Source organism: Elgaria multicarinata, chromosome 8 (genome assembly GCF_023053635.1).
Source record: "Elgaria multicarinata webbii isolate HBS135686 ecotype San Diego chromosome 8, rElgMul1.1.pri, whole genome shotgun sequence".
Lineage (NCBI taxonomy): Eukaryota > Metazoa > Chordata > Lepidosauria > Squamata > Anguidae > Elgaria > Elgaria multicarinata.
Window position 1 is genome coordinate 4,445,062 of NC_086178.1, and position 23,461 is coordinate 4,468,522.

General features: G+C 48.2%; 1 protein-coding gene across 1 annotated transcript; it reads left to right on the plus strand.

The window, feature by feature from the left end:
• Positions 1 to 448: 448 nt before the first annotated feature.
• ZDHHC19 (zinc finger DHHC-type palmitoyltransferase 19) lies at positions 449 to 19,228 on the plus strand. The gene is made up of 8 exons (XM_063131418.1): positions 449 to 552; positions 1,752 to 1,873; positions 9,241 to 9,368; positions 11,345 to 11,517; positions 12,613 to 12,718; positions 15,069 to 15,139; positions 17,329 to 17,587; positions 19,154 to 19,228. Exons 1-8 carry the CDS (start codon positions 449 to 451, stop codon positions 19,226 to 19,228), a joined length of 1,038 nt encoding a protein of 345 aa, XP_062987488.1.
• The last annotated feature ends 4,233 nt before the right edge of the window (positions 19,229 to 23,461 follow it).

Below are 23,461 nucleotides of genomic sequence, written 5' to 3' on the forward strand. Positions count from 1 at the left end.
TTAAAGCCGTGGTTTAACGTGTCTTCTGAAGACAGCCCGGCTTTCTGGCTTAACGACCGTGGTTAAAGCCGTAGTTTAACATGTCTTCTGAACAGGGCCTCTGGCTCTCGTTATAATAAACATAAATCCATCTTTTGGTGCTCCTATGAGAAAAGAATAAGTGGCATGTCTTGTCTGGGAGCATGCATGAATTCACATGTGGGATGCCACTGAAAAATAGGGCCATATGAAGTCAGCTCCCAGCATCCTTTGCACCTTGAGCTCATTAGTGGTCATTCTGTGCCACCGCCATGGCGACATAATGCAGCAGAAGAGATTCCCCCCCTTCCTTCCGCCACCACCTCCAGCCATGTCATAGCATCACCATGGCAACCGGTTGAGTGTGGTTCCATCCAGGCCAGGCCTACGGATTGCTCCATCAGCTTCTCCTGGGTCCTCTCCTTGAGACATGGGCTCCAGCCAAGATGGATGCCACTCTCTCACGTCCAGTCTCTTCGCCGCTTTTCATTTCAGCACCCTCATGGGTCTCAGCTGCCTCTTTTTTACCTTTCCGTAAGTCATGGCAGCGGGTTCTAGCTACTTGTCCGTAAGGTCAACTGGAACCAGGTGACCTTAAGAACCATCTAATCCCAACTGAGCCTGCTTGAACATTAAGATCAATATCGGGAACACTGCTTCATGTTCCTTCATCTTCAGAAGTGGGGCCAATAGAAATGAGGAGTGGGGCCTTTTCTGTTGTGGCACCAAGATTGTGTAAGAATGTCCTTCCAAAAGAGTTCTCCCTCGCTCTATTTGCTCTTGTCACTTTTCACCGAACAGCAAAAACACATCTATTCCAAAGAGCTTTTAGGATGCCTTTTAACTGATAGATATTTGTTGATTTTGCTGGTGTGTGTCAATAACAGTTGTGAGGGGGGAGTACTGTGTATTTTGCTGTTTGTTTGTTTGCTTGAAATGCACCTCAAAAGGCAAGTTAAACATCTTTTAAATAAATATTTATTAAATAAATCCATTTTACTTTTGTAATCCACTTTAGGCATTTCCTTTTTACTGGAAAATCTGGGTCAAGGTCCCTAAAATTAGGGCTGTCCTCCGCTTCTCTTCGGATCGGAGAAGCAGAAGCAGATCGGGGTGCTTCGCCTCCCGTTAAGGTGGAGGCGAAGAGGATTGGGGGGGCAGCGGAGCGGATCGAGATGACGGCGGATCCTTCACCTCGATCCGGAGCTCTGCAAAAATGTTAAGGGGGCCTTACCTGGCGCTGCTGCCGCCTGTGCGGCGACGGTGGCAGAGCCAGGTAAGGGGGGAGGGGGGGTCTGACCTGCGTCCGTCCGTGGTCCGCCGGTGGCTTCAACTGAGCCCAAGGACTCAAACCGGAAGACCAGGCCGCAGCAGCCTGGTCTTCCTGTTTGAGTCCTCGGGTCAGTGGAAGCCACCGGTGGACCGTGGACAGATGCAGGTAAGGGGGGAGGAGGGAGGGGGCCTTACCTGGCGCCGGCGCCACCGCTGCAGAGCTCCGATTCAGATCTGGAGCTCCACAGCGAAGCGAAGCAGACCACTGGCAGATCGGCACGGAGCAGACCCGATCCGAAAGTTGCAGATTGGGATCTGAAGCGGATCGGGTGTGTGTGTGTCTGTGCACAGCCCTACCTAAAATTAAGTTATTTGATCCAGCAAGCTATGAAGTTTTATTCTGAAGGCCATTCCCTTCTGAATCCAGAGTCTGGCACCAACCTCCTTTTGCTTTCTTTCAGCTGCAGCTGGCTTGCCCTCCACGTGTCCTGGGCCTTTCCCGTTATCTGTGGCCACCTCTTCATCCCAACCATCCTCTACTTCCTCCTCACCAGTTTCACAGACACGGGAATTCTCCACAAAGGTAAGACGGCTGGCTGCCTCCCCTCTGAAAGTGCCCAGCGCAATCTCTCAAAGATGCTTTGGCAAAAGAGACAAGTGTCCTGTCCTCGCTGCAGCTCAGCTTACAATAGCAGTGGTCAAATTCCAAGCTGAGGTCAGAGCACAGGAGGGCCGGCGGACAAGAGGAGCAAGCAACAACAAGAGCGGTCACAAAGAGCAGGCAAGAGGTCAGATCACAGGTACACAGTCAGTATGTTACGTAGTCCAAGAGCAGAGTTGTTAGGCAGTCCAAGGGTCAAGAAACAGGGTATCAGGCAGAGGCACGGTTCAGGAGACAAGGCAGGGTGGACTAAAGTTGTTCCAACACTGGCTGATTTCTGATGCAGGCTTTTAAGCATGAAGCCTGCTAGACCCCACCCAGAGCTCACCTGCAGTCCTCAGAGCTCTCCTTTCAGAGCCCTACTCCTGAGGAGTCCCTTTCTCCTGAGACCTTTTCTGCAGGCGAGCACTTGGTCACATAGGAGCCCTACTAGCCTGTCACTTGAGGTGACGGTGCTCCTGGGGGTCAGGGGGGTGCTCAGCCTCTGCCTCAGAGGACAAGTCACTTTCTCCTGCCAGGGATGGCCCTGCGACCACCTCCCCCGTGGGCTCAGGCTTCTGTGAGGCTAATGGCAGTCCCTGGTCTGGGGCTTTCACTTCTAGTAGAGCGACCCTATGAAAAGGAGGACAGGGCTCCTGTATCTTTAACAGTTGCATAGAAAAGGGAATTACAACGGGTGTCATTTGTATATATGGAGAACCTGGTGGAATCCCCTCTTCATCACAACAGTTAAAGCTGCAGGAGCTATTCTAGAGTGACCAGATTTTAAAGATGCAGGAGCCCTGTCCTCCTTTTCATAGGGTCACCCTACTTCTAGAGTATCCTGGGCTTCTGGGTCCTCTTAACTCCTCCTCTGAAGAGGACTCCTCAAGCAGGGTCATGACATGACAGATAGAGAGATAATTAATGCAGTGCCTGCCAACCATTTTGGCGATTGATTGATTGATGACATTTTTATACCATCCAATAGCCAAAGCTCTCTGGGCAGTTCACAAAAATTAAGTGATGCCACAAATATAAGTGGCATATAAGTGTAATAAAGTGGTATATAAGTGTAATAAAGTGACATATAAGTGTAATAAAGTGGTGTACAGCACCATGAAAACTGATGGCGCTATATAAATAAATATTAATATAATATAATATAATACTAAATAAATAAATAAATAAGCCCCTTCCAATCCACTCCTTCCATCCCACATGGCTTCTTTGAAAACATATTAAGGGTGCAATCCTTCACATATTTAGATGGCGGAAAAGGGCCTACAACTACCAGCATGCACAGCCAGTCTTCTCTCTGTCTAAACGTGCATAGGGTTGCGCCCCCAAAGACTTGGGAGATCTGACCAGGGAGGTCCATCATCTCCTCCACATTTAGAGCTTCACCCCACGTACCCGTTTCCCTCGAATTATCTCCATAGCGTAAAGCTGTTGTTGTTGTTAGCTAAATGTTGTTGTTAGCTAAAAGGCCTTTTGGGGACTCTCTCCTACACATCTCTCCTCCACATACTACAAACGAGAAGGATCTTGGAATTGTTGTAGATCGCAAGCTGAATATGAGCCAACAGTGCGATATGGCTGCAAGAAAGGCAAATGCTATTTTGGGCTGCATTAATAGAAGTATAGCTTCCAAATCACGGGAGGTCCTGGTTCCTCTCTATTCGGCCCTGGTTAGGCCTCATCTAGATATTGCGTCCAGTTCTGGGCTCCACAATTCAAGAAGGACGCAGACAAGCTGGAGTGTGTTCAGAGGAGGGCAACCAGGATAATCAGGGGTCTGGAAACAAAGCCCTATGAAGAGAGACTGAAAGAACTGGGCATGTTGAGCCTGGAGAAGAGAAGATGGAGGGGAGACATGAGAGCACTCTTCAAATAACTCGAATTATCTCCATAGCATAAAGCTGTTGTTGTTGTTAGCTAAATCACACCCTGGGCAGCAGCGCTCCTAAGATCCTTTGCATACCAGGAAAGGGTTTAAAAGGAAATGTAAAAAATCATTTAAAAAATCAACGGATGACCCAATCCGATTCAAATTTGTTATGCTGAAAGCCCTCCTTAATATCTATTACTGTGCCGATTTTGATGTCTTTATCTCTAAAATTTACGCAGATATAAGCATTTGTTTAATTTGAAGTTTCAAAACCATCCTTCTGCGCCCCCAGTGGCTAGGGTGACCCTATGAAAAGGAGGACCGGGCTCCTGTATCTTTAACAGTTGTATTGAAAAGGAAATTTCAGCAGGTGTCATTGGTATATATGGAGAACCTGGTGAGATTCCCTCTTCATCACCACAGTTAAAGCTGCAGGAGCTATACTAGAGTGACCAGATTTAGAAGAGGGCAGGGCACCTGCAGCTTTAACTGTTGTGATGAAGAGGGAATTTCACCAGGTTCCCCATATATACAAATGACACCTGCTGAAATTCCCTCTTCAATACAACTGTTAAAGATACAGGAGCCCTGTCCTCCTTTTCATATGGTCACCCTACCAGTGGCCGCTCGTAGAAGGACAAGGAAGTATGTTAAAATTGGCCTCGGGATTGTGGGCGAGTAAGAAGAGTCGCTCTTTCCGTGATTCTATTTCCGGCGCTTCTTTTAGGGAAGCAGGATGCATCGGAGTACTTCGCAATAAAAGCCGATTATAAAGTAGAAAAGCATCAGAGTCCTTTGTATGTAATTCACAGTGAATGCACAGTATAATGCTGGTGTGATGAAGCTCCTAGCTTAATCATGAACTTCAGTGTAACAACATCACACCCTGCAATTGGCAAACAGGATGAACCCTCCGGATTGGCCAGGCCTGGATATCATCGAATCATAGAATAGCAGAGTTGGAAGGGGCCTACAAGGCCATCGAGTCCAACTCCCTGCTCAATGCAGGAATCCACCCTAAAGCATCCCTGAAAGAGGGTTGTCCAGCTGCCTCCTGAATGACTCTAGTGTGGGATAGCGCACAACCTCTCTAGGTAACTGATTCCATTGTCATACTGCTCTAACAGTCAGGAAGTTTTTCCTGATGTCCAGCCGGAATCTGGCTTCCTTTAACTTGAGCCCGTTATTCTGTGTCCAGCACTCTGGGAGGATCGAGAAGAGACTCCGGCCCTGCTCTGTGTGACAACCTTTTAAGTATTTGAAGAGTGCTCTCATGTCTCCCCTCCATCTTCTCTTCTCCAGGCTAAACAGGGCCAGTTCTTTCAGTGTCTCTTCATAGGGCTTTGTTTTCAGACCCCTGATCATCCTGGTTGCCCTCCTCTGAACACGGTCCAGCCGGGCCCTCACCTTCTGGCTTGGTCTAGACAACACAGCAACATCTTCTCTTGCTGCTTCTGTCACCAGCCACAAAAAATGCTGAGATGGAAGGTCAGGATTAGAGATGTAAAATTTCCGGAAATTTTGAAGCCATGGAAAAAAAACCGGGTTTTTTCCATTTTTTTCCTGGGGAAACGGAAATTAAAATAATGCAATATTAGCACTTTTTACAGATTGAAAGTCACTTTGTTACTTTAGGAACATAAAATGTAATTATGTCCAAGTTGGTTTGGCATAAAATTATTACGTTTGGTATATTAAAAGTAGTGTATTCAAACAATTATTACAAATTTAATTTACTTTTTAAAACTTTTTTTGGGGTAACAAATGGGGCTACAACCTCCTGAACTGTTAGGAACCTCTTTGGTTCTGCCGGTTTATGAGGAACAGGCAAAAAACTATTTTAAAAAACAACTGAAGAAACCACCAATATTAGTAACAAGGAGAATTATTTATGTCTCTGCTAGTCCTCCAGTGTCAAGACATAAAGCCCCCATTCCCATAAAAAGAACTGAGAAAAAGGCAGGGACCAAGATTCAATGAATATGCATGAAATTTAATCAGACACATTTTCTGACCTATAGCTGTCAGTATTAGTTTCAGTCTCTGCTTCCATGGCAGTGCTGCCCCCTAGAGGCAGAAATGTATCTTGCTCTTGCATTTGAGAGTTGTAGTCTCAGTTTGCAACCCAGGACTTGCTTGTCCTCGGTGCACAGACATTGTAATAATCTGATACTGTACAGTTTTTAGAAATCATCTGGAGAAGTAAATATCTGAACACCTTGTCTTAAACATTTTATTCATCATGCTAAAATAAAACATCCTGTAATCCGTTTTTTCTTCATTTTTTCCAATTTTTCCAATTTTGGGTGTGGGGGACAAAAAAAGCTTCGGAAAAAATGGGAGGGGGGAGAGTTTTCTTCCTGAATTTTTCCGGTTTTTTTCTGGCCCTTCACATCTCTAGCAAGATTCACTCACAGCTTGGCCTGGGCCACCATTTATAAGAGTCATGCAAATGCCTATCACAGCAGTCTTCACTATTTTTTTTCATCAGGAGCTGCTCTAGCTCCTGTCACCACCACTGAGGCCACTTGGAGGCCTCTTCTCAGGCCAGGGGGCCTCTCCCCAAGAAGCAGTGCTGTGCATCAGACTTGGCTGGAGGCCTTTTGGGGACTCTCTCCTCCACATCTCTCCTCCACATACTACAAACGAGAAGGATCTTGGAATGGTTGTAGATCACAAGCTGAATATGAGCCAACAGTGCGATATGGCTGCAAGAAAAGCCAATGCTATTTTGGGCTGCATTAATAGAAGTAGAGCTTCCAAATCACGTGAGGTACTGGTTCCTCTCTATTCGGCCCTGGTTAGGCCTCATCTAGAGTATTGTGTCCAGTTCTGGGCTCCACAATTCAAGAAGGACGCAGACAAGCTGGAGCGTATTCAGAGGAGGGCAACCAGGATGATCAGGGGTCCGGAAACAAAGCCCTATGAAGAGAGAATGAAAGAACTGGGCAGGTTTAGCCTGGAGAAGAGAAGATGGAGGGGAGACATGAGAGCACTCTTCAAAGACTTAAAAGGTTGTCACACAGAGGAGGGCCAGGATCTCTTCTCGATCCTCCCAGAGTGCAGGACACGGAATAACGGGCTCAAGTTAAAAGAAGCCAGATTCCATCTGGACATCAGGAAAAACTTCCTGACTGTTAGAGCAGTACGACAATGGAATCAGTTACCTAGGGAGGTTGTGGGCTCTCCCACACTAGAGTCATTCAAGAGGCAGCTGGATAACCATCTGTCAGGGATGTTGTAGGGTGGATTCCTGCATTGAGCAGGGGGTTGGACTCGATGGCCTTGACTCTGCTATTCTATGATTCTATGATCCTCTTTCATGTGAAGCTTCATCAAGTCTGTCACCAGGCAGGCAAATTCCAACAGGCTCCCTTGGTCCTTGGATTGGGTTGGATCTCTTCCTCACCCCCGAGGGAGCGCTGCAAAATCTCCCAGGCAAAGTCTGCTTTGCTTGCTTGGACGGTCGCCAGTCATGTTGATCTTTGCCTCTTTTCGAATCCTTCTCCAGCACACCGAATGGGCTGATTGCTCCTGCGTTCTCCTCTCCCCCACACCCCACAGCCATTTATAGCTGACAACGGTCAGGTCTCCCGACTCCCCACCCCTGAAGCTTCCCCCAGTAGCCCAGATCGCAGCAGCTGGCCCACGCCAAAGCAAACAACAAGGCAAAACTAGAAAGCCCCTGCTGAGAGTGAGCAGCTCCTGCAAAAAAGCAAGCAAGACTAAGTCATTGTGATGAAAGAGACAGAGAGCAACACTTGAGATGATTGGGAACTGTCAGGAGCCCTCTGGCCTTAAAGTCACAGAATCATAGAATCATAGGATAGCACAGTTGGAAGGGGCCTACAAGGCCATCGAGTCCAACCCCCTGCTCAATGCAGGAATCCACCCTAAAGCATCCCTGACGGATGGTTGTCCAGCTGCCTCTTGAAGGCCTCTAGTGTGGGAGAGCCCACCACCTCCCTAGGTCACTGGTTCCATTGTCGTACTGCTCTAACAGTCAGGAAGTTTTTCCTGATGTCCAGCCGGAATCTGGCTTCCATTAACTTGAACCTGTTACTCCGTGTCCTGCCCTCTGGGAGGATCGAGAAGAGATCCTGGCCCTCCTCTGTGTGACAACCTTTCAAGTATTTGAAGAGTGCTATCGTGTCTCCCCTCAATCTTCTCTTCTCCAAGCTAAACATGCCCAGTTCTTTCAGTCTCTCTTCATAGGGCTTTGTTTCCAGACCCCTGATCATCCTGGTTGCCCTCCTCTGAACATGCTCCAGCTTGTCTGCGTCCTTTTTGAAGTGTGGTGCCCAGAACTGGACAAACATTGGCCTTTCCTGACCAGCATTCTCTTCCTCAGTGGCCAACCAGATGCCCCAAAAGGCAGCTCACAAGCAGGATCTCTTCTTGATCCTCCCAGAGTGCAAGACGCGGAATAATGGGCTGAAGTTACAGGAAGTCAGATAACGGCTGGACATCAGGAACAACTTCCTGACTGTTAGAGCTGTACGACAATGGAATCAGTTACCTAGGGAGGTTGTGGGCTCTCCCACACTAGAGGCCTTCAAGAGGCAGCTGGACAACCATCTGTCAGGGATGCCTTAAGGTGGATTCCTGCACTGAGCAGGGGGTTGGGCTCGATGGCCTTGTAGGCCCCTTCCAACTCTACGATTCTATGATTCTATGATTCTATGACATGAGCACAACGACATCCTCCTGCCCATGTTCCCCAGCAACTGGTATTAAGGAGCATGCTGTCTCTGATGCCACTGATGGTAGTATATAGCCATCAAGTCTAATAGCACTGATAGACTTATTCCCCATGAAACCAACCATAGAATCATAAAAACATAGAATAGTAGAGTTGGAAGGGGCCTAAAAGGCCATCAAATCCAACCCCCTGCTCAATGTTGCCCATCACTATATACCTTGTGGAAGTGAATTCCATTGTTTTTCTATGCGCCACGTGAAAAAGTGCTTCCTTTATTCTGTCCAGAATCTCCCACCATTCAGCTTTACGGTACGACCCCGTTGGGGTCTAGTAGTATGAGAGAGGGAGAAAAACCGTCTCCACTTTCTCCACACCGTGAAAAATTGTGTACACCTCCTGTTACTCACCTTTTTTCTAATCTGAAAAGCCACAACCGTTGCTACCTTTCGTCTGCTGCTGCTGGTTGGCCACTCGTGTCCTAACACAGCCTTCCTCAACCTGGGGCGCTCCAGATGTGTTGGACTACAACTCCCAGAATGCCCCAGCCAGCTGGCTGGGGCATTCTGGGAGATGCAGTCCAACACATCTGGAGCGCCCCAGGTTGAGGAAGGCTGTCCTAACACAAGGTCCGCCCGTCTTCATGGCTCCAGCCGCGTGGATGTGGCTGAACCCACCATCTTCTTCTCACGTTCCCCCTGTGTTCCCTTCCACCACCAGGCATCGAAGAAGAGTTAGTGAACCAGTCTGTTACCATGAGCGATCTCAACCAGCATTGGTGCAACAAATGCCAGCTCTACTGTTTGCCGCATACCTTCCACTGCTCCTGGTGCAATACTTGTGTGGAGGTAAAGTATGACACGGCCGCTCAAGGCAATACATACACATACGTTATAACCTGTGGTATAATGGTAAATATTGAAGTGCAGGCACTCATCATGCCAGTCTGCAAAGCCACGCCCTCAAGGAGAGTCCGCCTCTCTCCAAAATCCTGTCGTTTTACTCACCTGGGGGGAGAGGACAGGGTTTCCAGCAGTCATTGGGTATCAGTGTTGCCCCGCTCCCGTCCTCTTCCTGTTGGAAGGCGACCAATCACCGCTCGCTTTCCACTAGGACCACACCCACCCACACCCCAGATTGGCCCGGGAACAAGATCAGACAGCGGAAAAGCCGTACTGAAAAAGTCGGGGTAATGCGCAGCTTTGCGGGAAAGCCCCGCAGTGGCTGCGAAGTTGCAGCTGCATCGTATAACTGACGCAGTGCAGATTCACAGCCACTGCGGGGCTTTCCCTGTGTATAGACAGGCCCTATAAGGCTACCAGCTCAGGGTTTTTGGGGAGTCCCCCCCCACACACACACACTTCACCAGGGTGAAGCATTTTGACCTGGTTCTCACAATCATTGCAACCCATCGTGGTTCATTAGCCATAGACAGCGGGTTGCGGCGTCCTCAAACGCCAGGTTGGTAATCCAACCCCCCACCGGTGCAACTTCTCATTACGTGCAAGGTGGGTTGCTGGGGTGTTTGACAAGCCACCCAGAACCTATGGGGCTCTTTTAGGGTTGCGGGGGGGGGGCTGTCAACCACCCCAACAACTGATCCTCACCAGGTTTGCACATAATGAAAAGCTGTGGAGCGTCTGGCTGCACCACCAAATATTCAAAATGGCCACTGCAACGAGAAACCCTGCTGGGAAATTTTTGCCGGGTGGCCTCTCTTTAGGTGTGAACCTGCTGACGTTATCCCAAAGTCAACAAACCAGTACTAACAGTTTTAATCTCCACCAGGAGCAGGTCTCTTGTAAACCTAAGGGGTCTTAATTGTCCATTCCACACCCAGCCAGGGCCGGCGCCAGACTATTTTGCGCCCTAGGCAGGTGCGCCATACGGAAGCCTCTGCCCCGCCCCCCGCGCCCGCGCCCGCTCCTGGCTTCGAAGCCAGGACGCTGGGGTTGGGGGGGCGGGGCGGAGGCTTCAAAGCGGCGCACCCCTCTAGAGGGGGCACGTGCACAGCACCGCGTGTAGTTGGTTGGCCAGAGGGCACGGAGGAAAGAGATCACGATCGATGGGCGCTCCAGGCAGGTCGCACATTATTTTACAGTGGCCATTAGAACGGAGGGCAGGGAGGGGTGAAAGTAATACTGTCGCCCGCGTTCCTCACCCTTTGCCCGTGTGGAGCTTGACTACCTTGTTCAGCTTCGTCTCCAACTGCAACAAGCTCCTGATCCCACCACTGCTGCTGCCGCCACTTCCGCCTCCTCAGCACGGCCTGAAGCATAGATGTAGCTTTGAAGCCAGGACGCTGGGGTTGGGGGGCGGGGCGGAGGCTTTGAAGCGGCGCACCCGGAAGTGGCTTCCGGGCGCACCGTTCTGAAGCTGCTGCCCCGCCCCCCCAACCGCAGCGTCGTGGCTTCAAAGCCAGGAGCGGCTTCTGGCCTAGCACTGGCTTCGAAGCCAGGACGCTGGAGTTGGGGGGCGGCCGGAGCGGCAGCTTTGGAACATTGCAAAGGAAAGCGGCTTCCGGGTGCACCGTTCGGCGCCCTCCTTTGCTTGGCGCTCTAGGCTGCCGCCTGAGCTGCCTCTATGGCAGCGCCGGCCCTGGACCCAGCCACAGTAAAATACTTTGCATTACAACAGGGAGAGCTCAGAACAATATATTGTTGTTGGGAAAATACACACACACACACACGCACACACCCCTACTGTTAGGATCACAGCTAATGCAAGTCGGAAAGGTGCCAGGGCAGTTCAACCTGGCCTTGGGGACCCCGGGATGTTGTATCCTACAGGGGGCCCTTCCGTAACGCTCTGGCCCCACCTGCAGGAATTTGATCATCACTGCATGTGGATTAACAATTGTATCGGATGCCACAACCTTCGCTTCTTCATCCTCTTTGTGGTCTTCCTGTGTGGCTACGACCTGGCCGTGCTGGCCTCCTGCCTGGTCTACATGGCGCTCAACGCCCAGCAGGTTTTCAGCGTGGAGAAGATTTGCACGTATCCTTCGCCCAGAGTGCATTCTGGTTCCAGCTCTGTGTCTCTCTGTGTGTGTGTGTGTTCCCCAACAGTTTGTGACTGGCCACCCCCTGACAGCCATTTTGCAACAAGCCACGCCCCCACAGAAGCCATTTTGTGACGGCACCCCAGGACTTAAAAAAACAAATGAGCCCAAAATATTGGGTACATCTGTCTTATTCCTAATTATGACCTCTCACTAGACAACCAGTCTGGACTGTTTGGCCTCACAAAACAATAGGCGGCATAGCGGTGGCCAGGTGACCTATATTACTGAGGACAGTCCTCTGTTTTGGGGAGCTGGCGGAGGGCAGCCTTCTATTTGAAGGTATCCTTTATTTGATGAGCTGTCCAAGTCCAAGCCTGGTTTCAAGTGAAAGAGCCATAAGGAGGGAGAGCAGAGCACAGCCCACGAAGCTGACTGTCCACAATTAGCACCTTGACAGCAGATGGAGGACACTATTTATTTATTACATTTATTGCATTTATATCCCACCTTTTTTCCTGCAAGGAACCCAAGGCGGCGTACATAATCCTTCTCCTCTCCACTTTATCCTCACAAACAACAACCCTGTGAGGTGGGCTGGGCTGAGAGTCTGTGACTGGCCCAAAGTCACCCAATGGGCTTCCACGGCCGAGTGGGGACTAGAACCCAGATCTCCCAACTCCCACTCCAACACCTTAGCCACTACTACGGAGGAGTGTCTTGTCTTTCTGTTTAAATAATAGTTATGATTTCTAATTCAGCACCTATACATAAAGAACTGCATGTGCAAATGTTGTGCAAACGGGTGTCCTCTTTTTTGGCGATGCGTTTCCTCTTTTTGTTGGTGTGACGCATAAGTGGCCGCCCTGCATGACGCCTGTGATGCTTGTGGACATGCAAAACTACTTCCAAAACTGGCATGTTGCATAGTACGTACCTACTTCCAGTGACAGCCGTGGACCACCTCACTCCGTCCCTCCAACATGTCCCCACTGGTGGTCCTTCCGTCTCTGCCCCTGCCCCAGGACCGAAGGCCTGTTGATCAGGTCTTCACCTCCGTCTTTCTCCTTGACTGACCCTCCTGCACCCAGAGTGCTGGTGACCATCCCTGCCGCCTTCTACCTGTTGCCTTTACTTATCCTGCTCTGCAACCAGGTCAGCAACTTCTTGGCCGCTCAGCACCAGTGCAAGTCCAAGGTACCACCTGGCTGGGTTCAATCGGGGCACATATGAGGGAGGGGGGAACCCTTGAAGAAGGCCCGGAAACTTCAGTTAATATAAAACATAGCGGCTTGGGTACTGACCCAGACAGCGCATCACACTCATTGTGATGGTGCTATATTGATGGTGCTATATAAATAAATAAATAAATAAATAATAATAATAATAATAATAATAATAATAATCACACTCATAATATGCCAGCATTGTACCATGTTCGCTGCTTCTCATTTTGTTTCCAGGCCCAATTCAAAGCGCTGGCGTTGGACTACAAGGCCCATCACGGCTTGGGCCCCCAGTATCTGTGTCTTTAGATTGTTGGTTGTTTTATTATGTTCTTCATGGTTTTAATTTTTGTGAACCGCCCAGAGAGCTTCGGCTGTTGGGCGGTATAAAAATGTAATCAATAAAATAAAATAAATAAAATAAAATCTGGCCCCTACTCTGCTGTCTTTTCTAGGGATGTGCACGGACCCCCCGATCCTCTTCGCGCCCGATCCGCAAATTGTGGATCGGGCCTGATCTGTCTCGATCCGCCTAGGGGCCGCTCTGCTCCGCTGCGGAGCTCCGGCTCCAAATCAAAGCTCCGCAGTGGCAGGGAGTGGCACCGGGTAAGGCCCCCTCCCTCCTCCCCCTTACTTGTCTCCGTCCCGGCCCATCCCAGCTTCACTAGAGCCCACGGCTCAACCAGGAACTGTAGGCCCCGATTGCGGCCTACACTTCCTGGTTGAGCCACAGGCTCTAGTAAAGCTGGGATGGGCGGCGACAGACGCAGGTAAGACCCCCCTCCCCCTTACCTGGCTCTGCCACCGTCGCCGCATGGGCGGCGGTGGCTGCAGGGCCAGGTAAACCCCCCTCCCTCCTCCCCCTTACCTGCGTCCCTCTACAGACCTGCGGCTGCTTCAATGAAGCTCGAGGCCTCAACCAGGAAGACCAGGCCACAGTTGTGGCCTAGTCTTCCTGTTTGAGTCCTCGGGCTCCGTTGAAGCAGCCGCGGGACTGTGGACGGATGGAGGTAAGATCCCCCTCCCCCTTGCCCCCTTACCTAGAGTGACCATATGAAAAGGAAGACAGGGCTCCTGTATCTTTAACAGTTGTAGAGAAAAGGGAATTTCAGCAGGTGTCATTTGTATGCATTCAGCATCTGGTGAAATTCCCTCTTCATCGCAATAGTTAAAGCTGCAGGTGCCCTCCTCTTCTTTGTATCTGGTCAAGAGGGCAGGACTCCTGCAGCTTTAACTGTTATGATGAAGGCAAAATTTCTCCAGGTGCTACAAGCATTCAAATGACACTTGCTGAAATTCCCTTTTCTATACAACTTTAAAGATACAGGAGCCCTGTCCTCCTTTTCATATGGTCACCCTACCTTACCTGGCTCTGCCGCCGTCGCCGCACGGGTGGCGGCAGCGGCGGCGGCAGGGCCAGGTAAACCCCCCTCCCTCCTCTCCCTTACCTGCATCCGTCTGCGGACCCGCGGCTGCTCCAACTGAGCCCGAGGCCTCAACCAGGAAGACCAGGCCGCAGTTGTGGCCTAGTCTTCCTGTTTCAGTCCTCTGACTCAGTTGAAGCAGCCGCGGGTAAGGATGCAGGTAAGACCCCCCTCCCCCTTACCTGGCTCTGCCACCGTCGCCGCATGGGCAGCAGTGACAGCGGCAGGGCCAAGTAAAACCCCCTTACCTTTTTTGTGGAGCTCCGGATTGAGGCGAAGGATCCGCCTTCACCTCGATCCGCTCCACAACGCTCCGCAGCTCCCCTGATCCTCTTCACCTCCGCCTTAAGCGGAGGCGAAGCCCCCCGATCCGCTCCTGCTTCTCCAGTCCAAGGAGAAGCGGAGCACATCCCTAGTCTTTTCAGCATCAAGCAAATAGCTCTTTATTCAAGAGGCAGCCGGACAACCATCTGTCAGGGATGCTTTAGGGTGGATTCCTGCATTGAGCAGGGGGTTGGACTCGATGCTCAATGCAGGAATCCACCCTAAAGCATCCCTGACAGATAGGGCTTCCAACTCTGCTATTCATAGGGCTTCCAACTCTGCTACTCTATGATTCTATGATTCTCTCAGGCCTTTTAATCCTCTGCATATTCCTGCTGTGCTCATGCCTTTAAGTTTAACACATTTTATCATTGTTATGTTTTTAGATCTTGTCGTGCGATGTCAGTTATTTCAGCCTCTCCTGCTTTTAACGGATCGTGTTATTATACCGCTTTTAATTCGCTGTATTCATTTGATTCGCTGTTGGAGTCTGTTTGTGTTTTTATTGTATGTCGTCCGGAGACCTGTTTCCTAAAAACATCCGTCTTTACGCCTCCATGTTGCTTTCTGCAGGCTCTCTCCTCCAGCCAGACTTCCGCCCGGGACCGGTACTACTTAGCTTTTTGCAAGCAGCAGGGAGCAAAGTGAGTGATTTGGGGAATTCGTTGAGCAAATCTTTCCTTGCCGATTACTGCCCTTGCCTCAGAGCTTCTCTACATTTTTTTAAAAAGTCACACTGCCTTCCCAGGCCTTTCTACATCTTATTTCTTTTGCGGGGCTATGATCAGCGCCATTGCAAGAGTGGCCAAGGTTAAGGTGACCATATGACCAGATTTGCCCGGATTTGCCCGGGTTTTTGATGACAAATCCGGGAGTTGGAGGGAAATCCGGATTTTTCCCCCAAAGAGCAGCTCTAATGGGAATTAACAAAAATGCCTATAACTCTGTCATTTTTTAAGATAAAGTAATGAAACTTGGCACAATGGTAGCTCTTAGGAAGGGCTTTAGTCATACCAAATTTGAAACAGATCCGTTCATCCATTGATTTTTTAGGAATTTTTTAAAAATTGAGGTTTTAAAATTATTATTTTTAAAATCGTCATTTTTAAAGATAAAGAGATGAAAGTTGGCACCATGATAGCTTTTAGGTAGAGCTTTAGCCATACCAAATTTGAAACAGATCTGTTCATCCATTGATTTTTAGGAATTTTTTAAAATTTGAGGATTTAATTTTTTAAAAAAATATGTTTTTTTTTAAAGATAAGGAGATGAAACTTGGCTTCATGATTGCTCTTAACAAGGACTTTAGCTATGCCAAGTTTGAAACAGATCTGTCCAACCATTGAGTTTTAGGATTTTTTTTTAAGTTTGAGGTTTTAAAATTATTATTTTTAAAATAATTTTAACATGGTGACCATGTTGTCCTCCTTTTTGGTTTCCAAAATATGGTCACCCTAACAGTGCTCCATTGGTTCCATTCACATTATTGAGACAGTGCCATCTAGTGGTGTAATGATAGAGCAACGCTGAACTCACACACTGGGAGATTGCATGATTTCCCAAACATTCCCGCATTATCTCTGGATTTATTTATTTTTTTAAATCCACAATTTCCAAGGGATAGCGTGGGAGGCGCCCTGGATGCTGACAGCATCGTGTAATTGGACCCGCAAACTTCAGTGAGTGGCCAATTAGAGCATACTGTAAATCGCTCGTTTAGTGAAGCGCTGAGCATTAGGGGCTGTTACTCAATGAAAATCTGAGTTGGTAGATGATATAATACTGCTGCACTACTGCTCTCCTTGTGGGCGTCCCACAGGCAGCTGATTGGCCACCCCGTAAACAGAATGCTGGATGAGATGGTCCAGAGCTGCAGAACCTCAGGCCCAGGGGTCTAATCCAACCCTCCAGATAGCCCTGCCCTGTGTCAACCAATCATCTGGTGCTTTCCGGGCTTTTGTGCAGGTTTTTCCCCATCCTAAAAGCAGAGAAACTTCTCCTAAGAGTTACCAGCAATAAGAGCTTTAAGCTGGTGTGTTTCCGGGGGCAGGTGAAAAAACATCTGTTCCGGCTGGCCTTTGGCGGGGGGGAAGGGGTAGTCTGGACCTTTGTTTATGTGTTGTTTATATATTGGATTTTTAAAATATATATATATTCGTATTTTAAATGTTTTTAAATGTTTTAATATTGTAGCATGTTTAATTATTTTAAGTGTACGTGTTTTCATGTTTTGATTGTTTTAACTGTACTTGTTTTGATTTGTAAGGCTGCTTTGAGTCCCAGTATTAGGGGAAAAGGTGGGGTGATGATAATGATGAAGAGAGACTGAAAGAACTGGGCATGTTTAGCCTGGAGAAGAGAAGATGGAGGGGAGACATGAGAGCACTCTTCAAATACTTAAAAGGTTGTCACACAGAGGAGGGCCGGGATCTCTTCTCGATCCTCCCAGAGTGTAAGACACGGAATAATGGGCTCAAGTTAAAGGAAGCCAGATTCCAGCTGGACATCAGGAAAAACTTCCTGACTGTTAGAGCAGTACGACAATGGAATCAGTTACCTAGGGAGGTGGTGGGCTCTCCCACACTGGAGGCCTTCAAGAGGCAGCTGGACAACCATCTGTCAGGGATGCTTTAGGGTGGATTCCTGCATTGAGCAGGGGGTTGGACTCGATGGCCTTGCAGGCCCCTTCCAACTCTGCTATTCTATGATTCAATGATGATGATGATGATGTTGATGATGATGATGATGTTGATGATGATGATGATGATGGACCCCCTGGGTTATGCCCATAATTTCATCAACTCCTCCCTCCATCCTGCAATTCTTCTCACAGGTACAGAGTAAGGTCGGCCATGCCGATCCCAGGAGCCTCAGCTTTGGAAGCCGCTAAGACCTCTGAGTTCCAGCGCGTCCCCTGGGCTTCCAGCACCAGCCAGGCGGTCCCAGGTTCCTGCCCGCACAGCTGCCCCCAAGGCCTGTCCAGAGAGCAGAAGGCCCGCAAGGCATGGCACCACTTCCTGACCGCCGTGGGCAGCCTCGTGCCTCGAAAGGACCCCAGGCTGGGAGTATCGGCCGAGCAGGTGGCAAAGCAGGTGAGCAAAGCGTGAGAAAGCCCAGGTCGAGCCGCCTAAAGGGACCTGGGTATCGGATGACACCTTCCGTTTGTGCCGTGGCTTGGATTGTTGGGGCATTTTAGCTTAGAATGGATTGAGAAAGGGGGAAAGGGGGAAACAGCAGAATAATATTCCAGAAAGGAGGGATGTGAAGGAGTGAACAGAGAGGACATAGCGCTAGTGTCAAGGTTCAGCAACATAAGGGTATCCTCATAATTCCCACCATGGCCATAGCTAGACCTAGGGTTTATCCCTGGATCGTCCAGGGGTCAAACCTGTTCATCTAGGTGACACACAGGGGATCCAGTGCTCAGGCAGGGGCGAACCCTGGATGATCCCAGGATAAACCTTAGCTCTAGTCTCTCTCTCTCTCTCTCTCTCTCTCTCTCTCTCTCTCTCTCGCTCGCTTGACTAACAGAAGTGATAGCAGATCCCTGTCCCAAAACACTTACAAATTAAATGTCAAAGCAAGAGGGGGAGAAGAGTGGAGCAAGGAGATCAGTGGAGACAGAGGCCACTTTCCAGTGAGGCTTTTACTGTGCAAATGCACTGCCACATTGAGGGTGTTTTACAGGATGTCCAGTTGACGACGTCTTCCATTTCCTGCACTCCTGGGTTTTCCCACTGCTGTTTCCATCTTTTTTCATACTGGGGAAAAAATCTGTTAAGAAAAAAAAAAGATGGTTGATGATGATTTACATTTATATACCGCCCCACTGCCGAAGCTCTCTGGGCGGTTTACAAAAGTTAAAAACAGTGAATATTAAAAAGAAATATACAAAATTTAAAACCATTAAAAGCGCAAAATACAAACAAAAACAGACAATATCCATTTGAAAACAACTATTCTGGGGTCAGTTAAGAAACTCGGCATATTTTGTTAAATGTTGTTAAATGCCTGGGAGAAGAGAAAAGTCTTGGCCTGGCGCCGAAAAGATAACAGTGTTGGCTCCAGGCGAGCCTCGTCGGGGAGATCATTCCATAATTGAGGGGCCACCACTGAAAAGGCCCTCTCCCTTGTTGCCATTCTCCGAGGCCTTAGCTAGACCTAAGGTTTACCCCGGGGTCGTCCCTGCCTGCTCCCCAGATCTCCTGTGTGTCATTTACATGAACAGGGATGACCCCGGGACGATCCCGGGATAAACCTTAGGTCTAGCTAAGGCCCAAGGTTCCCTCGGGGTAGGCACTTGGAGGAGGACCTTAGATGTTGAACGTAGTGTACGGGATTATTCACAGAAGGTAGCTTCACTGAGGGAGGGGGCCCATGGAGTGGGCCCAAACTCTGGTGCCGGCACTGCCCCGATTCATTGAAGAGCTGCTTCAAATGAGTATATAAGCTTGTTGAACAGGGACGGGTGGCGGCGGGATCATATGTAGAAGATGAAAAGCTACAGTCTCCCCAGCCATGGCCAAACAAAATTGCCACTCTTTCTTTGGGAGGGGGGCAAATTGAGGAGGGGGGCAGCACAGGTGTGCCCTGCCGTGCCTTAGAGGGGCGGAAATGCCTTGCCAGTTTGGTGACAGCTCCACGCTCCCTCCCCGCAGGTCGGCAAGAAGGAAAAGAAAACCAGCTGGAAGCTGAACGCCGCGGACAAATGCGTGGAGATCCCCAGTGAGTAGACCTGGGGCGGTCGGCTCTCCAGCTTGCCTCTCCAACAGCTCATTTGAAGGGGGGCGGAGAGAGAGCTGGACACACTCCGTTTAAGTGCTCTAGGGCAGGGGTCCCCAACCCCCGGGTCCCGGACCGGTCCCGGTCCGTAGCCTGTTAGGAACCGGGCCACGTTCTCATTGACAAAAAATGCAATTTCTGCATTGACAACAACCAAAAGGAGATTGCGGAGTAGACTGGACATAAGCGACACACTTTGGGTGTCACTGTCTCCCATCACCCCCAGATGGGACCGTCTAGTTCAGTGGTTCCCAAACTTTTTCAGGTAGCCACCCCCTTGGTTCCACAAACTCATGACCAGTGCCCCCTACCCTACTCTATAAAAATCATTATTCAGAATAGCAGTTTTCAACAACCCACTAAGGAAGATAATAACAGTAAAATTCAAAACAGTAACAATTAATTGAATATTTATTCAAAATCCAAAGCACCCTCCGCAGGCTTGCCAAGGGAGGGAGGGAAAAGAGAGTGAACGCCTCTGTTTTGCAGCCGGCGTGGCGGGGCACACCAAGCAGGGTATATCTCTTCATTAGCATTTTGGTGCTTTTGAAACATTTCAGTTCACCGTTAAAAAGACTCTTCTTAAAAGGTATAAATACATGTGTGGATTCTTCCCCTATATGGCATGGGACCAAACTACCTTCTCCCGTAAAAATGTCCCTAGGGTTTTAAGACCTTCTGGAGAGGCGCTTCTCGGAAAAGACCACCTCGAGTGCCCCCCTGCTGCCCCCTTGCCTCTTAACGCCCCCCTATGCAATCCCACTACTCCCAAGGGGGCAGTACCGCCCACTTTGGGAACCACTGGTCTAGTTGCAGGAAAACAAGCTCAGGGCTCCCACTGATTCTGCATTATGGTGAGTTGTATAATTATTTCATTATATATTACAATGTAATAATAATAGAAATAAAGTGCACAATAAATGTAATGTGCTTGAATCATCCCAAAACCATCCCCGGTCCGTGGAAAAATTGTCTTCCACGATACTGGTCCCTGGTGCCAAAAGGGTTGGGGACTGCTGCTCTAGGGGGAATCTACACGTTGTCGTCGAGGCGCTTCCTCGCACCCGTAGTGCACATGGAAGCCTTCTCGATTCACATATGCTTTCTTCAAATGTGCCCCTAACCGCTGAATGACCGATCTTTTTTACCTGGTCTTATGGTGACGGTAAGCCCTTGCTACTTACAAAGTGTGTATCAATCCTGCACTGTTTCCTCCCCTCCCCGTCTTAAATCATTTGTTGACCATATATGGTCACCTGTCTGTTAGAACGTCTTAACCAATGACTGCTCAGTACATTTTCGGCAGGAACCGGAACCATTTTGATTCATTGCTTTTCGTGCTTGTGCTGAAGTTAGTCCTTTTATTTCCCACTTAATCAGTAGTATTCCCTTAACAATCTTTTTTTTAAAATCCTTTTAAAATTTAATTTCTGCGCAACAACGCACATGCGCATAAACAGTTAAACATGAAAAAAAGAGGAAATACGGGGACTTTCGGGGACGTCATTAGCGGCGACGACAAAAGCCCGCCTATACTCAACGCCCTGTTGCGACTAAAGGGGACGAGATTTGAAGGATGTGTGACCTGGGATAACAAAACACAGTGCAGTAAAGGGACAGATATCACGGCAGGCAGAGATAAGCGCTACGTTTTGGTTCGTTTTAAATAAACTGTGCGAGGAGGTGCACAGTTATTCCTTATTCCTCTCTACTCAGCACTAGTGAGGCCACACCTGGAGTATTGTGTATGATTCTGGGCATCCCATTTCCAGAAGGACGTCGACAGGTTAGAGCAGGTTTGGAGGAGGGCAACAAAGATGACGCGGGGACTTGAGGACACGCCCTGTGAGGACAGGCTGAAAAAATTGGGGATGTTCAGTCTGGAGAAATGAAGACTGAGGGGAGACATGATAGCAGTGTTCGTAAAAGGCTACCACAGGGAAGATGGCCACTGATCAGATAATCTTGCCAGAACCAAGCCTGGCCCTGCTGTCCCTGCCCAACGCTCTAAACCCCTCCCTTATCCATAAAGAATTGGTATTTATCCTCCTTACGGCAGCTCATTTAGAAATCGCCGAACATTGGAAGGATCCGAAGGGCCCTACACTCACTGGATGGAAAGGGAAAGTGTGGGATATAGCCTGCTCTGAAAAATTAACCTACCACCGCAGAGTCTCGTCGGGCCAACTTAGCTATGACCCATTCAATGAAATATGGTCTCCTTTTCTCGATTACATCAATGGTACAGATGTGGCATCCAACTCTGGTTTAACAAATCTTCCTCTGACCACAGTAAATTGAAGGAAACAAGCTCGGTTCGGCATCTACAGAAATCGTGTTTGTGTATTTATTAGAAACACTGTCTGACTTGTATGTTTTTTTATATATATTTAACTTTTTTAAACTGCTTTGTTAAATAGAGTTTAATAAATATTATTAAAAAAAAAAACTATTTTCCATGGCCTCAGAAACCAGGACCCGAAATTATTATGGGTATAAGTTACACCTACCTAGATTCCAAACAAATATAAGGAAAAACTTCCTGATGGTAAAATCTGTACAACAGTGGGACAGTCTACCTCTGGAGGTTGTGGGTTCTCCATCTCTGGCAGTTTTAAGAAGAGGCTGGGCACTGGGGCAGCCATCTCTCATTAATTGGTTTTCTTGCACATGGTAGAGGGTTGGACTAGATAATCCTTGTGGCCCCTTCCAATTCAACAATCCTATGATTCTATAAATCTGGTGCCCTCCAGATATGTTGAACCACAACTCCCAGCATGCCCCAGCCAGGACCGGAACTGCTTTTCAGAGCATCAAGAGCACAAATGCGAAGGACGCTGGCCCTGCCTCCTTTTAAAACTGACCACTCTATTTATTTTATTTATTTATTTATTCATTTATTACATTTTTATACCGCCCAATAGCCGAAGCTCTCTGGGCAGTTCACAAAAATTGAAACCATATTATTATTATTATTATTATTATTATTTATTTATTTATTTATTTATTTATTTATATAGCACCATCAATGTACATGGTGCTGTACAGAGTAAAACAGTAAATAGCAAGACTCTGCCGCATAGGCTTACAATCTAATAAAATCATAGTAAAACAATAAGGAGGGGAAGAGAATGCAAACAGGCACAGGGTAGGGTAAGCAGGCACAGGGTAGGGTAAAACTAACAGTATAAAGTCTGCACAACATCAAGTTTTAAAAGCTTTAGGAAAAAGAAAAGTTTTTAGTTGAGCTTTAAAAGCTGCGATTGAACTTGTAGTTCTCAAATGTTCTGGAAGAGCGTTCCAGGCGTAAGGGGCAGCAGAAGAAAATGGACGGAGCCGAGCAAGGGAAGTAGAGGCCCTTGGGCAGGCGAGAAACATGGCATCAGAGGAGCGAAGAGCACGAGCGGGGCAATAGTGTGAGATGAGAGAGGAGAGATAGGAAGGAGCTAGACCGTGAAAAGCTTTGAAGGTTAACAGGAGAAGTTTATATTGGATTCTGAAGTGAATTGGAAGCCAATGAAGAGATTTCAGAAGCGGAGTAACATGGTCAGAGTGGCGAGCCAAGAAGATGATCTTAGCAGCAGAGTGGTGAACAGAAACCAACGGACTGATGTGAGAAGAAGGAAGGCCAGTGAGAAGAAGGTTGCAGTAGTCCAACCGAGAAATAACCAATGCATGAACAAGCGTCTTGGCAGAAGAGACAGACAAAAATGATCGAATCCTGGCAATATTATACAGGAAAAATCGACAAGATTTAGCTACTGCCTCAATAATAAAACAACCAACAGGTTAAAAGCACAAATACAAAATACAGTATAAAAATACAGTATATACTCTAGTATAGCTCCTGCAGCTTTCACTGTTGTGATCAAGAGGGAATTTCAGCAGGTGCTGCCTGTGTGCAAATGACCCCTGCGGAAATTCCCATTTCAGTACAACTGTTAAAGTTACAGGAGCCCTGTCCTCCTTTCCATGTGGTCACCCTATCGCAGGCTGGATTTGACCCAAAAGGCTGAGGCTTATTTTTATTTATTTATTTATTTATTACATATTTATACTGCCCAACAACCAAGGTTCTCTGGGCCACAATTCAAACCACAATATACAGAAGTCAGAATTTAAAACTTTAATATATATATTTTTTAAAAGTCATAAAACCGGGAAAAGTTATAATCCAAGGAAAG

Bases quoted from the DNA above. Each gene is read 5' to 3' on its own strand.
- ZDHHC19 (XM_063131418.1), top strand. From the start codon at position 449: ATGGGCTCCAGCCAAGATGGATGCCACTCTCTCACGTCCAGTCTCTTC. The intron at 1,874-9,240 runs GTAAGACGGCTG...TTCCACCACCAG, and splicing joins CACGGGAATTCTCCACAAAG to GCATCGAAGAAGAGTTAGTG. The intron at 11,518-12,612 runs GTATCCTTCGCC...TCCTGCACCCAG, and splicing joins AGCGTGGAGAAGATTTGCAC to AGTGCTGGTGACCATCCCTG.